We start from the raw sequence: 17723 nt of genomic DNA, 5'->3' as shown, positions 1-17723 counted from the left end.
TTGATTGTTAACTCAATTTTATTTTTTAACCTACTTGTATGTATACTCGGGAAAAAATCATTTTATATTCTACTTCATGTTTTAGCCATAATAAATTTTACAAAATCAATTTTTGTCACTTATAGGGAGAGGACCTAAAGTATGAAGACAAAGGTCAAAGTTGCTTGAATCCGTCATAGAATGACGATGACTCAGGTGGTATATCTACAAGGACTAAAATATCAAGTCAGCGAAGGTTTTAGGAGAGCCTAGCAACTTAACCGAATGAGAGAATGAAAATGTACACCCAGGGTGACGATCCTTTTTATAGGTGATGTGTGAGAGACTTAGGGTTTGATCATGTGTAATTGAAAAGGTTAGGTGGTTACGTATAATACAGTGTGAATCATGGATCACTGTCTAATTGTTATCAGAAAGTCATGATTTGATCACATGATTTGTTCATGTTTGTTGCTCAACAAAGTTAGGTATACATACTTAGTTGGATATGCTTCCATTGTGAATTGGGTTGAGGTTCTTGAACAAATACGACCTTGGCTCAATCTAAAATAATCATCGTAGAATCAAACACACGTTTGCTTTTAGAATGACTTGAATCCAATATCGCCTCTAATAATAAAATATTTACAATTTTAGGTTATATAGGTTTGATTATGATTGCCAATGAAGGTAGTCACTTTTTTTTATGCAAAATATGATTATTGCATTTGTTTAAAAATCAACAAAATAATATAAGAGGGGATATAGTAGTGTATACAACTAGATTCTTATATTGATACTCTAACTTGACAATGAGCAATCTTGTTAATTTGTCTCTGAACAACCTTAAGCTGATAATCTACGTGAAGACATTCTTAAAAATTACACATCTATATCTTTACCATAAAATGAAATCTTCATTTTTTGAAAGTCTAAAGTACTATCATGGTTATGATTACATCACAAACTAGGAAGTAGTAATAAGATCACAGCTCAAAAGATAGATAAAAAATAGGCATGATATTTCTTTGGAGTTACGGTGAATTTGACATAATTACGATGAAACACTAAATTTTTAGTAGAAACTACGTCCGGAGCTTCTACAAAATCTCGGTGCCTTGGGAGATTATTTTTTTATTTCTACCTTACTTTATCCACAAAAACACAAATCTACCCTACATTTTTAAAATTTTCCAAAAATACCCTACTTTTTCAGATTCTTCTGGTACCACACAACTCCAAGTTGCGGGGTACCCTAAAAGTTGCAAAAAAATTTGTCTTTATTATACCCCACAACTCCAAGTTGCGGGGTACTTTCTTTATTTTTTTTTTAATACCCCACAAGTCAAGATTGTGAGGTAGTTTCTTGTTTTTTTTTTTTTTAAAAAATTTAAATACCCCATAACTTGGGGTTGTGAGGTACTCTGTGCTGGGACCCACGCAAAGATTTTGTCTCCCACATTTTTTTTTCTATCACCTGTGGAACAAGACATTTTTTATAATAATCGTAGATTTTATTGTAAATATTTTTTTAGAAAATTATTGTAATTTTATTTGTTATATAATTATTTTTTGGTTTATTATTAAGTTTTTTCTTATTCTTTTTATCATATTATAAAAATTTTGATAGAAAAAAATGGGATAGACAAAATCTTTGCGTGGGTCCCAACATAGGGTACCTCACAACGCTAAGTTGTGGGGTATTTAATTTTATTTTTTTATTAAAATAAGAAACTACCTTACAATCTTGACTTGTCGGGTATTAAAAAAAAATTAAAAAAAATAAAGAAAGTACCCCACAATTTGGAGTTGTGGGGTATAATAAAGACAAATTTGTTTGCAACTTTTAGGGTACCCCGCAACTTGCACTTGTGTGGTATCAGAAAAATTTGAAAAAGTAAGGTATTTTGGAAATTTTTAAAAAAGTAGGGTAGATTTGTATTTTTGTGGATAAAGTAGGGTAGAAATAAAAAAAAAAAAATCGCCTTAGGACGCTTTCTATAATTTCTGTATAAAAAGCTCAACACTTTTTTGTTTTTTGCTGTATCTTAGGCTTCTCTAACAAGTGCTTCCCAGTTCCCACATGAAAAGCGAGCACAAGTGGTAGTTTGTAATGTTCAACACTCTTATGAAAAGCTGCTTTACCTTTAGTTTATTAATCTAACTTTTCTCATTACATCCTTTTCCATACAAGAGTTTTTCATCTTTATGTGAGAAAGGGGATCACGTAACCACTTTGGTATTTTGGTATTTAATTTGCATCCAATCAGTGTAGACTCATGTCGCAACAAAAATGACTAACTTGATACAAATCTGTCATCAAGCTTCATTTGTCAATAACACTAATGCTAGTCCTATGCCTATAAACTATAAAGCCCTTCTTTAAGCAAAAAAGTAAACAAAATAAGTGTTGTTAAACATGTATATTATGGGAAACTCACCTACCTTTAGCCCACAATTCTCTCTAATTTCTGCAGTTAAATATTTTAAACAGCTTATAAGATGTAATATGTCAAGAGAAATGAACACGTAATAAGGGACCACAACTTCAAATGAGAAAACAATCTTCTAATATTAGAATGTGGTCCCATTGCATTACCAAACTTACACATTCAAACAAAAATATTCAACATAGTCCTTAGAAACCAAAGTTATATGGATTAAAAACAGAACTAAGTACATATGGTTGTGGTCTCAAGAATATGCGGCTGCCGTAGGTGGAAAGCATCAAAAGGATGTTTCTTAGATTTTATCTTTTACTTAAGAAGATTATTATTTCAGACATGCTTCAAAGATTCATTTAACTATCCCAAAATGATTGAAGATGGGATTTTATTAATCGTTTGTTCGTACTATTGGCATGGAAAAATAACAGTAACAACTTCTAAGCTTATGATGGCAAAGACTAGATGTCTGGACACATCAAACTATGCAGGAATTGAGCATGAATCACTGTTTCAAAAGTTGTTCAAAATCCAAATCCACTTACTCCCTTGGCAACCAATGAAATTTTCATTTGGTCGGTTATCATGGTTATATTCTATTATTATAAAGTAGATGAATCTATGTGAGTGTTGGAGGTGCCTCATTGAATTATAACATAGTGTTTATCATGATAAACACTTATGTATAAGCTATTTCTATAACACAATAATTCATTTTATTTTATTTTCCGTATAAACTATAAGCTGTTGTCATAATCTATCTTAGAGAGCTTATGAAAATAAGTAGAAATCAACTTATTAACATATAAGTTGCTTCATAAGTTCTCCTAAATAGTCTCACAAGTGATTATACTGGTAGATTAGATTAGATAAGACATTCCAAACAAGACCTTAGTCTGTCAATGTCTCTATTTTTGGTTAAGGAATGCTCTCTCTATTTTCCTCGGCGAGACCCTCTACTTCCAATATGTCATCGTCTCGTGTATGGGAGAGAAGTATAAAACATATAGTTCAAGTGTGATGGAACTCGACCAACACACATTTCTTGGAGCTGTGATAGTTTGAGTTTTATGGTCTACAGCCCCTCAAGCATAAGGCGGCCTATAAGGGCAAATGTTTAAAGAATTCTGCTGATTTTGATATGCGAAACCAATGGCAAGACGAACACTTAGTACGATTTTCACTAACACATAATGTACTTAGAGATCACTTAGAAGTGTCGCTAGTTTGCACTTTAATAACATACAACTTAATAATCAGACATTCCTTATCCCTATGGGGGCAAATGTTTTGTGTCACAACCATGTTGAAAAGCTAAACTTGGGAAAGAATGAGAGATTTGTGGATATGCTACAAATAGTCAACAACTTTGTATTGAAAACAAGTCATCCTAGGGGAGAAAGTTTTATAACCAAAAGCAGATGCATGTTAGTTGATAAGGAATTTTGTTTTCTTTACATAACATTTTGGTTTCTAAATCTGTGAGTTATGGCAAGTAAAAGAAAAACTTGTAAATTACAAGAACCGACACCAGATAATGCAGTTGCCCCCTTATAATACCAAAACAAGTTCTTTTATAGCTACTTTTCTAAATCATCACAAACTAGTTCCTTTATTATGCAGCAAGCCTTTAAATATTTCCATCGATGACTACAGGGAATTAACAATATTTTCAACATAGTAATGAATTGTCAATATATATCTGAATAACCAGAAACCATAGATCCAGAAGAAGAAAAATGTAGCTTCCTCTAATTCTGGCTAATTGATTCACGTTTCATGATAAAAAAAAAAACCAGCATATATTAGGTACCTACGCTCTAACATTCTTAAATACCATATGATTTTCATTTAAGTGGGTAGAAAATTTCTTAGGGCTGCAAACAGTAACTAGGCTTCCACAGAATGACAAATGATAGCATACTATAGTTATCACTTATCAGGCAATCAGCTAAACCCAAAACGAAAACAAGTGGAAAAAACCTTACTGTGCATAATCCCCCGCCAAGAAAAAACCACGAGAATATTTCAATTCAAGTTTGTCCCTATTAACAAAATTGATGAGACAGTGTCCTGCAGCAGAAAAGCACAACTGACAACCTTGCTGCATTATCTGCCTCCAGCAAGGTATCAGTATGGATAAAAGTCTTGAAATTAGACAACTAGGCTAATGCAGAAATTTCCCCTTTGCTACACATCACTCTTCATCTTCTGACTTGGAGAAAACTCACAGGTTTCACTTACAGAAGCAAACCTTAGCTCAGCTGGAGGAATGAAACAGTCCACAGAAAGGCCAGGGACATTGAAAGCCACTTCCTCAATTACCCATGCTTCTTCCATTCTAGTTTTAGTGTGGCTCATTGCTGTTTCTCCAAACTTGAAAAGTGTCACTTGAGAACGACCCGAATGAGCAATCATAATCCCTTCAACGGGTCTGTAATCGTCAAGGAATGAATTGATTGTGGTCTCCCAATAAACAGCATCGCCTCCGTTGTTCTGAATACGAGTCAAATGGGAATCTTCCAAGTGAATAAGAAGTCCTGTTTTCTGACTAAAGTGTCCAAGCAAAACATGTCTTATGATCTCTGATGAGCCTTCACTTCTGGCTTTTAATGTGGATGGATCAGAACATATTTTGAGAATGAAACAGTCCTCTCCATTTATCTTCTTCTCACCAACACATCTTGAATTGATAAACATGCTTGCAGTTGTTCTTGGATCAAGACCCTAGATAGAAACATAAACAAGTCTAAATTATAGAGGGGCAAGACAAAAAAAAGGAAATACTCCATATAGTTATTCTAACTAAGCTTAACCAACTTGCAACTACCTTAAATAAAATCCAACTAATTCTAACAGATATAGAAATGAAACCTGAAGAGCACGTCTTAGAGGCCTAGCTGGCCCTTTGGCTGCATGAGGACCAAGCCAAGGTGTGTGCCGCCACACAAGCTTCCCATTGCAACCTGCATGAACCTTGCTTCCACCAAGAGAAAGCTCCACATACCACATCTCTGGCTTCATCTGCCACAAGACAAACCCACCGGATTGTGCAGCTTTAGTGGGATTCCGAGTGCGCACGAGCTTGTTAGCCGTCTCAAACTCGGAAGCAATCATCCGCACCTTTCCCATTGCATAAACATTGTTAATGGAATCCTGAATCTTCAACCCCCCAGAAGCTGCTATGTACTGCTGTAATATGTACTGAGCAGAAGATGTTTCCTATACCAACACTCAATAAGATAGTTACGGAAATCTCCAATAATCAATTAATACTAATTATCTTATAGAAAATGGAAGAAGATAAACTTTTCAGAGATCAACATTCAACAATATAACATTTTCCAGAATTAGTTTAAGTTGGTTATAGATTTTAAATAAAATGGTTAGTATTAATTGCAAGTTAGTTATGAATTTTTAGCTTAACTAGAATCAAATTCTGATTCGATTGCATGCACACTGACGCCGTTAGCACATTGGTGTCCGTTGGACTAAGATGCACCGTCCAGATTTTAAGTTAAATATTTAAGATTAAAAAAAAATGCATTAAAATTTAGGCGATTTAATCTCAATCCATTGACCACCAATGTGCTAACTTCATGAATGTGTGCAATAAGTGACTCAGGGGAATCCAAATTTGTTTGAACTTTGAATCACTACATAAAATGTATCTTATACTCATACAATCAATATTTGATTTTCTCACTAACATGCTTCTCAACAAAATTCATGCATTGAATGGAATGACATTATCTCTAAGTATAATACTAATGGAAGAAAAAGAAAAGTAAAAAAGGGTAAAGTGAAAAACTAACAATGGGAATGTCTTTGATAGCAAGGTGAGGAAAGGGCTCAGTGATGGTGACATGAAGAGGAGCAAGAGGTGCACCCAAAACACTAAGCAGCAACCTCAAATCAGAAGATGAGGAAACACCGAAGCTACATTCTGTTTCCTCTGGTCCCTCCCTCAACGGCGACATTGCTTCCAACGGTGGCCTCACCGGAGTAGAAGGGCATATTCCTCCAACAAACAACTCAAGTGGAAGAACATCCTCTTTCTTCTTCCGCTGGAGTAAACTTGACATCGGAGAACTACTGCTCGCCGGCGACATCCCTCTCATTAAGTCCTCTTTCAACCCCCAAAACAAGCCTTGTTTCTTCTCCATAGTTAACCTAGAGTGTTGAAAAAGTAGGAACAGGAAGAGATAGTAACCACAACAACCACAAAGAACAGAGATAAAATAAAAAATAAAAGACAAATACTACAACAGGAAACAGCCGCGAGAAAAAGACATTGGACTTTGGAAGTGCTCGTGTCTAGTTGTATTTTTTGATGGATTTATGTCTTGGAATTTAGAAGACAGGAAAATGGAAAGCGACAGAGAGGACTGGCCAGTTGAACTTTGAACCCTGGTCCTCCTGATCCTGACAGACACTGCTCAGTAGACGAAACCAAACGGAAATTCGTCTAGGTGGTGCGCCGTTAACTACGGTCAAAAGTAGTCCGTTAAGGTCAAATCAATCTTTCACTGCCCAATAACATCGTTGCTCTTTTGGTTCCAAAACATACTCATGTAAAAGCGATGGAAATCATATTTGTTTCTCTTATTATTGTTTTTGAAGTAGAAAAATTATCTTATTTTTCTAATTGATTTTATAATTTCTTATTTTTGTATTAACCTTGACATGTAATCACCACGAATAGTTGGTGATTGATTTCTACTCCAACTACAATTTCGACCATTATCAACCACTATGACCACCTTCAAACACCACTATATCCACACATGATATTCAATCTAAGTCTGGATTATCATAAAGTCTTGGACAAAAAAAAAAAATTGCAACATATTTATAGGAGTTTACATAAGAAATTGCAAATAAATAATCAAAAAAATTAAGGAAATTGTTCAATTTTTAGAGGTTTATATATAAAAAAAAAAATAAAAATCGGAGGTATTTACATAAGAAATTAAAAAAAATTGGGTCGAAACCCAAACGGTTGCCTCGGCACACCAGGCCTTAGAACCGCCCATGAATCTAACTACCACTAACTATTATTGAAACCACCATTATGACGGTTCACCCCTTTTCCTTCCGACGGCCTAAGCTCCAACATGTTTTCCCAACTTTTTCTTTTCATCGACCCCAAGGTTCGCCGCCATACATCACGGTCCAAAAAGGTTGTGTTATTATGTCGCATTGAGATTTCAAACCCTCTTCTTTGTTTGGATAGCTAATTTTCTTGCGATCTTTTGACGGATTGAGTACACTATATACTTTTCTTCAATTGGTGGATAAATTACTATTTGGACTTCTCTCTTTCTAATAAAATTAATTTTGATGTTGAAAACAATATACATAAATTTGCAACCTACAAAAGTTTCAAATGATCAAATCATAATTTAAGTAGATATCTTTCATTTGATTTATATTGTATCTTTGACAAGCATTTGAACACCAATAAACCACATGCTTGATGGTTCATCTTAAAGTTGACGGAATTCTTTGCAATGCGATTGCAAGGTTCAATGAAATCATGGTCATTGAAAAAAAATAAAAACATTGAGAATTAAATTTAGAAATCAAGAGATTAAATGTTTAATGATATAGATGTTCACACCGAAGAAAACCGAAGAGATTCCCATGTCATGAATCAGGGGCGTAGCAAGGACCCTAGATCATGGGATTCAAACTTTTGAGCGTTCAAAGTCAAACATTTGATACTTGAATGTGTACTTAAGTGTCGTATTAATATTTTGATGTATCGAAATTAAAAATACATTCACGGGTTTCTCTTTTATTAGTTTTTATCCTTGAATTTATTTTTAGATCGTCAAATTTAGGGCTGAAATATGTTTTTTTTGTTGTTGTTCAATTTAGTACATAAAATTACTAACAAAAAAGACACACTTAAAATATGTTTGCAATTTTGATACATAAAAATATCATTACAACACTTAGCTCATACAAACCCCTTGCTTAGGGTCCTGACTCATATGAACCCCCTGGCCACAATGTAGCTCCGCCCAGTGCCAGGAATCCATTCCCCATCTAAGAAACTCATTGAGTCCGTGACAAAATAAATCTTAAAAAAAAAATGTTATACAGTAACTTAAAAAAAATAAACAAATTATCTTTGACTGGAAAAAGAACAGAATGTTAGATGAGTAAAGAAACAGATTTCTGGTGAATCGTAAAACGGATTGGATTTGGAGGGACATCTGGAGTCTGGCCTCTGGATTAGCCGAAACTTTACTACAATATTCGAAAATTGAAAAGGTGTTATAAAAAAGACTCCTTAAAGCATGCATGCTTGGAATAGCATGTCGTTTACATCCTTTTTTCCATGTTCGAAAGCAACTTCTTTTCAAAGGAAACAAAAGAAATTGCTTTCAAGTTACAAATAATCAAAATTACGTAATCTTGTTTATACATTAGTAGTACCCTTTCTTTCAAAAATAAAATAAAATTAGTAGTACCTTTATTTTATTTTATTATTGCAATTACATAACGACCAACTAGTACCAATTTATTCTCAGATTATTTGAGGAAATATGTCATTCTGGTTGTTTATCATTGCCTAAAAAACTAATATTGGAATTTAATTTGGAGGTAGGACTGTAACACATAGAATTAAAATCTCGTGAGCTTAGCTCAGTTGGTATGGACAATGCATAATAATATGCAAGGTTCGGGATTTGAACCTCGGCCACCACAAAAAAAAAAAAAAATCAATCGCATTGATTTTTTTCCTTCAAGAAAACATTTTATTAATTAATTAAGCATGAATTTTTCATGTAAAATTTTATCATGGCTGTTTTGAATTTAATTATTTTGTAACATTAAAGTAACAAAATCTCTTACTTCAAAAAAAAAGTAACAAATTCTCTGCAAATAAAAATTAACAAAAAAAAAAATTGAGAGGAAAAACTAACATACACTTTTTTTGTGTATAAAATCATGTGGTTTAAGGTCCATTTCATTACTTACATAAAAAAATTAAAGAAAAAAAAAATCATTTCATGAAAAATATCATAATCACAATCCAGCTGTGTCAATTTGGCTATATGCAATTACTCTTTCTGTTATTTTTAACTGCTTGTGTTTTTAGGAAAAGTTTGGTCATAGTTTATATTGACTACTTTTTGCTAATTATAGCTTTATATTTGCACTTCTTTTACATTGATATTAATAAGAAGAGGGACCGAGAGGGGGATTAAATTAGTGAGTTAGCCAATAAAAAGCAAGAAGATATTAAACTAGATGCATGTTTAAACAAAGAGAGGAAGTACTTGAGAAGCAATGAAGTCTCACGTAACATCATTCACCTAACTTTCATTAACTCAGGTACTACAAAAATCACATCCCTTTAACTGGCTCACACTTCCACAGCACAACCTAGTACTAAAGTTTCAAATTCGGTTGTTTGGTGACAGCCAACCCTTAATACCACATCACAACTCTATATATTATGCCCCTATTCTTTTAATTTATACAACACTGTGAAATCAAGATGAAGCTTGCATTTGCAATACTCCTTCTTGTCCTCAGCTCCTCTTTATTGGAAGTCTCATTTGCTGGTTCTGGTAAGCCAATAGTATTTATATTATTGATGTTCCTTCCTCATTTGTTATCCTATCAGTACATGTGCTTAATTTGTTTCAATTTATTACTAGTTTAGTCCATAAAATAATAGTATCTTTTCAATTTAGTCCTAAATATTAAAATTTGTCTTTAAAATATATGAATGAAATCTTCGATTTAGCCCTTAAAATATATGAAAAATGATCATGTTCAAGGCCAGACTCTAGGAGAATATGAAACTCCCATCTTGATTGACTAATTGAGTTGGGTGAACATCTAAAACTAAAATCTCATATTATATATTTATAACTAACTTGTACTTTTTGAAGATTTTTTTAGCCCAAAATTTTGACAACTCAAACCCTAACTTGGCATTTTGGTCTGCCTTGATATTGTTAGTCTCCGGCATCTTAAAAACATAGACGAAATTGACGAATTTTATTTACTTAAGGAGCACTTATTATGTTTATATATTTTAGAGGCTTTACTAAAATAAATTAGGGAGGTTTATTCTATATATGCCACTAGATTTGCTTTATAAACTAATGAAGTGTTGTGGATTTAGATTTCTGTAACAGCAAGTGTGCAGTAAGGTGCTCCAAAGCTTCGATTCAGGACAGATGCTTGAAGTTTTGTGGGATATGTTGTGAGAAATGTAACTGTGTACCATCTGGGACTTATGGCAACAAAGATGAGTGTCCTTGTTACAGAGACATGAAGAATTCAAAGGGCAAAGGAAAATGCCCTTAATTCGTAAATTCATGTTTCCTATATCATATCCGTGCATAGCATCACAATCTATCTATCCTTTCTAGTTTCTACTCTACAAAACGAGCTTATGTATCTCTATAAGCTTAATTATGTCATGTCTTAATGCGTGTATCTCAGCTTGCTGATTATGATTTCGCATATGTATTAGATAATAATAAACCATTTATGCTGTATAAGAGAATTTCATTATTTTCATTATAGTTGAATCAGGTGTAATGCGAATGGTGAAACAAACTCGGAGTCATGTTAGGCATGTGAGGGTTATAATAAGTTCATAACCACACTCAACAAATAAGAGTGTATTTGATTTAATTTAAAGTTTCATAACTATAGACTAACATTTCCTCAAAAAAAAAAAAAAAAAAACTATAGAATGAGCCAACAATTAAAATCGTTTTTTTTAAGGAATTAAAATCGTTTTAGAGGTAAGTTTGATTATATACAAATATCGAGAAATATGTAACTAAAAATTTATGTCATTTTTACAAATAAATATCAAAATTAGTATTTAAATTTATAAGTTTTTGTCTCGAGTGTAGTTCAGGTGGTGGTTACCAAGGACATTATTTATAAGGATTAGTGTTTAAACATCGAATTTTTCACTTTTTCACACTTAAATATATGAATCTACCCATTAACATACTTTAAAAGAAAATGTATCAAATTAGTCCAATACAAAGTTTGAGGCTTGTAAAAGTGGGAATTGACCATTCATGCCTAAAACAAATTCAATAAGCAATTTCCTGACAGACTAAACAAATATATGAATGAACCAAGTTTACACTAGAAAGAGAGTGATCTCGGGTTGTGTATGTATAAAGCTTGTTTATGGTTTCAGATCATACCGCGCTCATTTTTTTTATCATTAATGTAAAATAATGTAAACTATTTATATGGTATGACATGAATGATAGATATTCGAGTCCCCGTATTAGTAGTTGGTTTGATTAAATAGATTTGGGTTAGTTTGAAAAATTAAAGTCAGCATGGAATATGTTGTGAAAGTGTATGGTTTGACCTATTAATATGTTTAAAAGTATATTTTATGTTAAGAGTTTTCATTAGCTTGAATATATAGATGCAAACCTGACAGATCTAATATTTTTTTTTAAAAAAGTTAATGATATATTTAATTAAATAAAAAGGTTTTATTTTATGGAAGTTTATGTATCATCGAATTATAAGCTAGAGAGCACACGGTTTGCTAAAACATCCGCACACCGATTAGCCTCTTGATATGAGTGAAAAACTTCAACATTTCAATCAATCTCCAACAAGTGACGAATTTGATTTACCGACGCTCGACCCAAGCGACTATGTAACTTACTTGACTTCATGATCTGCTCCACACTAGCAGAATCAACATTCAACTCAACTGCTCTAAATCTCATCCGCATCGCATAGCTCAAACCGTAAAAAACTTTTCACAATTCAGCCACAAACACACCACAATCTTCGATGAATTTGACAGAACCACCAATCCATTGTCCATCACCGCCTCTAATAATACCACAACAACTAAACTATATTCCCTCCCCTACAAGCACCATCCGTATTTAAATTCACCCAATTATCTTGCGGAGGCCTCCACCTAAGGAAACCTATCACACGTTGGAAATAATTTTGTTCGTCATTCTTGCTTGATTGTAATCTAATGAAATCTTTAGAACATGATTCACATGATTAATTGGTCTAACAAAATTATGTTCATGCAACTCCTTATTGCTCCACGTCCACAAACAATGACGAGCTATCCCCAAATATCTCTCCAATCTCCATTTCCTCTCCAACCAACACCATGATTTAAATTTAAAATTAATCCAATTATCCAAGTTACCCATAATTAAAGAATTGATTGTTATCTTCATTTGGAATAGCACTTTTCCACAGCTGCAGCACCCCCTTAATGCATGTAAACAAGTTTCCTCCACGTCATCGCAATAAACACACATTTGAGGGAGAGACACCAAGGAGTGGTAATAACGGTGATAATAATGTAGCTCAACTCAAGACAATATCTCACCAAAAAACAACCAAGACAGTGGTGCAATCTAATCCAAGCTGTGGTTCCCTATCGGGTTTTATTTTGGTTAAGCAACGGGAGCAATAACTTCCACAAGTTATATAATTAAGAGTTTAAGATAAGATCTGAGATTGGAAAAATAATTCCAGTAAAACAAAAAGAGATTGAAAAAAATTATGGGAGGAGGCATTATGTGTATAATTGTTGTTAAATACGAAAGTAATTTTTTTTAGGAAAGACAACAAGATAAACTATAGAATTGTTTCTACAACATTTTTTTACAGAAACAATTATTGTTAAATTTTTACGTTCATCATCATACATTACAAAATGCTTCGTGATAAACAACATTTGAGGTTGTAGTGCTATCAAAGAGAGCAACAAAACGATCATCAACCGATGAAATTATAAGAAACAAGGAGAATAATGAGATATTATCCTCAGATTTAGTTCAAACTTAGTTCCACAAAAATATAAAATAAAACGACCCACAGATAAAAAGATACTAAAAAAACAACGAACCACCTAAATTAATCCATCCTCCACATTATTCTCTTATTGGACATACAATAATATAGAGCAACAATAACAGTAGAATCACAAAAAATTACACATGTGGAATATCAGAACTTGTGAGACCAGCCCGAGCTTCCATTGCAATGAAAACAGCTACGGAGCATTGTCCTCTCTAGTCCATAAACTGTTCCAAAAGCAAAATCCTTCCATCCATTCCATCCATTCCATGCCAGTAACACACAACAAGAAAACTGAAAGAAACTAATAAAACAACACACATACCCTAAGGTCCCTTTTTTTTTTTTTTTTTTTTTGGATAACTAATAAACAACTAACACACATAGCTTAACACACTAATTTTAAAAGGGTTACTCCTAGCAGGTATGAAATACATGTTTATATATTATTACGCCGATTTTTACCCTCAAACTTATCAAGCACCTTTTTGCCAAACATATTGCTACGCATCATTTGAGAATTTGCTTCGACCAGTTCCTCCAAGGCATTCTTAATGAATCTAGCACCCTGTTTATTAATTAAGAAAAACAAAGTTATCACAACGGCCAATAAACCAAGCCTTCTAGCACAATGAAGTATGCAGCTAATAGAATATTGAGTTTAATACAGTGTTTGTTTATAATATAATATACTCTACACATGCCAAGAGAAAGTGACAAACTACATATTCCAATAAAAACCATGTGTTACATGTTTGTTTCAACAGAGCAGTTGCCAACAGGACCACAACAAATAAACTGCTTAATAATTGAAGAGATGCATGATACTTACGTGCAGGACATTAACAAAAACCAATTTTAAGCCTTTTTAAAATAATTTAGCCATCTAAAGAAGAAAATATGTATATAGCTAACATCTTCGAGTAGATACATTTTTTGAAAAGAAAAAAAATATATATATATATTAATCCAACTAAGACAGCCAAACCATGCATTTCACTCTTTGGCAATTAGCCAAGATACCGAATTAGAAAATTGAGTGATACAGAAAAACAAAGATTAAGAAAACACAATGCATTCAAGAGAGCTAACCTTAAATTTATTCAATGCAGTACTGATGACAAAATTTCCATAAGGATCCGTAAGGAGCCTTGTTACATTAGGATCATTTAGCAATTCTATAATGATGCAGGAAGATATATCCACTCCTGAATCATGCAAAAACTTTTCCACTACATTACTGCCATATTTATTGCAGGAAAGAGATACAAATTGCTGCTGAAGCTGATGGTGTAGGTTGCCTGAGACTGTTGGTATTTTCAGAGATATTAGATGTTGAATCACATAGTTGCTGCAAGATGAAAAAACAAAACACAATGAAGATTTGTAAAGTTGGTTATATTGGCTAGAAAGAAAATAACCAAATGCTTGTAAAAACAAACCCGTAACAATCTTCTGCTAATAGTGGAGCATGAAGTATTATTTCATGAATCAGAAGATTCTTAGTTGCTCCTTGAGCATGGCTAACACAATACTGCAGCACACAACATCCGGTCTTATCTCTTGAAAGTGACAAAGAATTTCTTGCAATAACTCCCAGGAATTTCTGTGACAAAAGTCCATAATCAGAAACATAAACTGAAGTTAAGTAATTTTACAAACCGGTATTTATCTAATAAGAGTGGTTATCCTTTTTCCTTTCTTTAGAACTTAGGCAAAGAGATAACAAATAATTGTATATATGCTGAAGTGCTAGTCCAAACAAGAGCAAACATACCGCTATTCATTTACTCTAAAAAATGTGGATAAAGAAAGGAATACTTAAAACAAAGTGTACAGTTAAATATGATAACAAGAATTAGTTTTCATAGTGTAGCATGGCATGATTCCTAGAGGGTCTCAGAAAAACATATAAAGCCACAATCTGCAGTGCCAGCAGTTGCATTTAAACACTGCAATCCTGCTTAATATCCGGGATTGTGAAACACAACCTCAATTTAAGACCTTAACCCGAACCCCGACAAAATCTTAGTCAATTTATGAGGAAACTGCCTTAAATTACATGTAAATAGATTGTTTTGTTTGTAAAAGGATCCACAATTTGAACTTAAAGTGTCTCTCTAGTTTAACAACAATTGAAAGTGTATATGAATACCTCAGTATCAGCATGTGGGAAATTTTTCAAACAATTGAAAACCACACGATGACCATTGATATCCTTAGACAATACAATAGCTCCAGGGGTCAAAGCTGACATAATTAGACCTCTTTGCTCTCTGGTGGTAACTTTCTCCAACAGTTTCTCAACAGAACGAGATCTTGAACAATAAAATAAATTTTCTCAGTACATATACATATGAATTAATCAATTACAAAAAACACAAGTTACAATGCCTTAAGAAACAAGAAACAAAGATTCTTGAAAATATACCCATGAAGACTAAGGCAGATTCTGATAAACTGAGCACCATGGTGTGTGACCAACAGAACAATTTGAGTCTTTTGATCTTGGTTACAAACTTCCACCATTTTTGTAATGACCTCATAACCAATAGGATCAACCATCAACTCACACATGTGATTAATCAGCTCCAAGAAAAAGTATGAAACCCCTTCAGGTCCCAAATTTTCCATCACTTCTTGCAAAATCTTGCTCCCATGTGTATCCTTCGCTAACGAATAAACCCTCCCACGAAATTCATCAAACCAATGTGCACTCATTCCATTCACATTAACATTATTAACATTAACACCATCATTAACCCAAGTTGGCACAGAGGATTCATTCCTTAAAGCACATTGAAAATTTCTCATAAGTTCTTCACTACCATAAAACATATCATTACCATAACCACCACCACCAATACCCCCATTCAAATGATTATACCTAATCTGATTTACATCATAAGAACTCAACCGCGGCGACGGCGACGAAATTCCTCTACCATAAGCTATGTTATTATTATTCCTAACAGGTCTATTGAAATCAGGTTGACTAGGATTAGAGAGTTGAATCCCATAGTTATAGTTATAATAAGGATTAACACTAACACCAAGACCAGAGTAATCATAATCATTAAGATTATTAGCAACACCATAACCAAAAGATTGATTAGGATTAGGATTAGCAACAGAAAGACGAGAAAAAGCTTGTTCTAGGGTTTGATTAGGGTTTTCGATTTGAGACATGAAAGGGTTTTGGTTATGGTTATTGTTCTGGTTCTGGTTTTGGGTTAACGATGCTATGTAACTGAACCACTGTGATCGAGGTGATAACGGCGAATCACCGTTATCGACAGAATCGTTAGGAATGAAACGATTGTTCGACATGGAATCGTTTGATTGTTTGATTGTTACCTAAGGAAGATGAAACAGCGATGACGGCACAGTCACACAAGGTTTGACAAAGAACACAGGGTTTGGTTCTAAGGGTTGTGTTTTCAGAATAAAGAAAAGAGGGTTTTTATATAGTAAATTAATTAATATTAATATTATTAACAAAGAAAGGGAAAAAGAAATTAGGATTAAGATTTTGAAACAAACGATCGGAGATTTTGGGAATGAAAGTAGGGGTGTTTGTTTTAGGAGTAGTGTGGTAAGGAGAGTAGTCCTAGGACTCAAAATTCTGCATGCAATATATAGTAACTTTTCATGCGAGAAAACGAGTACTCATTTAATTAAATATATCAAAAAGTGTATAGTTTTGTTTTTGTGTGTGACAGTTTGTGGGGAGTTTTGGCCTATGAAAATGAATGTTCTGTTGCATTTTATAATGTTAACCCCACCAACAAATACTTGAATGGTCCTTAAAAAAAATGAGTTTTCTGTTAAAAGAAAAATAAATAAATAATTTTTTTTGAAGGGTCGTATTTTCAAATAAAAAATATTTAGACATGCATATACGGATATAAGTTGTTTAATTTATTATTTATTTTTGTATATGTGTCTAAATTTTGGAATTAAAGAAGACTTTTCAACATCTCTGTATATCATTTTCAAACCAAGTTGCTTGGGGGATTCCTTTCAAGTTTTAGTCAACACACTTCTAAGACTCTTTCACCAACAATTTTTTGTCTATTCTAGCAAAAATACCTAAAAGAGACATAACCTATACTTATATTTTAAATGCTTTTCCCAAACTGCCAAAACCATTGTATTATAATAATAATTAATTAATTCGATCAAACTTCTCTTACAAGTTGTCAATGATTTGACAACGGTAGGGGTTTGGTTTGGTTTCAGCTTTTATTCTTTCTTTATCAATGGAATTATTTTGGTTTACATATTTATTAATGAGAAATCCATAATTTTACAACTATATGGGTTTCATTAAATTTGATATTTTGTTTTCATATTAACACGAAATCATGCCTCTATTCTTTAAAATAAAATAAAATTAATGCATGCATGCCTCTTTATAAGCTTTTAATATGACAACAGAAATTT

The 17723-nt window shown here is 33.1% G+C and overlaps 3 protein-coding genes across 3 annotated transcripts; 1 reads left to right on the top strand and 2 right to left on the bottom strand.

The window, feature by feature from the left end:
• Nucleotides 1–4249: 4249 nt before the first annotated feature.
• LOC25489930 (uncharacterized) lies at nt 4250–6957 on the bottom strand. The gene is made up of 3 exons (XM_013606292.3): nt 6239–6957; nt 5298–5645; nt 4250–5150 (listed from the first exon to the last, which is right to left on the bottom strand). The coding sequence occupies exons 1-3, from the start codon at nt 6587–6589 to the stop codon at nt 4614–4616; spliced, it is 1236 nt and encodes a 411-aa protein (XP_013461746.1). The 5' UTR covers nt 6590–6957; the 3' UTR covers nt 4250–4613.
• Nucleotides 6958–9631: 2674 nt separating this feature from the next.
• On the top strand, nt 9632–10987 carry LOC25489929 (peamaclein). The gene is made up of 2 exons (XM_013606291.3): nt 9632–10012; nt 10576–10987. The coding sequence occupies exons 1-2, from the start codon at nt 9940–9942 to the stop codon at nt 10758–10760; spliced, it is 258 nt and encodes an 85-aa protein (XP_013461745.1). The 5' UTR covers nt 9632–9939; the 3' UTR covers nt 10761–10987.
• A 2323-nt stretch (nt 10988–13310) lies between these two features.
• On the bottom strand, nt 13311–16766 carry LOC25489928 (pumilio homolog 15). Its single transcript, XM_039831790.1, has 5 exons — nt 15709–16766; nt 15433–15595; nt 14720–14883; nt 14370–14628; nt 13311–13845 (listed from the first exon to the last, which is right to left on the bottom strand). Exons 1-5 carry the CDS (start codon nt 16605–16607, stop codon nt 13717–13719), a joined length of 1614 nt encoding a protein of 537 aa, XP_039687724.1. The 5' UTR covers nt 16608–16766; the 3' UTR covers nt 13311–13716.
• Nucleotides 16767–17723: the final 957 nt, after the last annotated feature.

The sequence above is a fragment of the Medicago truncatula genome, chromosome 3 (assembly GCF_003473485.1).
Source record: "Medicago truncatula cultivar Jemalong A17 chromosome 3, MtrunA17r5.0-ANR, whole genome shotgun sequence".
NCBI classification, from domain to species: domain Eukaryota; kingdom Viridiplantae; phylum Streptophyta; class Magnoliopsida; order Fabales; family Fabaceae; genus Medicago; species Medicago truncatula.
This window is presented reverse-complemented; position numbering and strand designations above follow the sequence as displayed.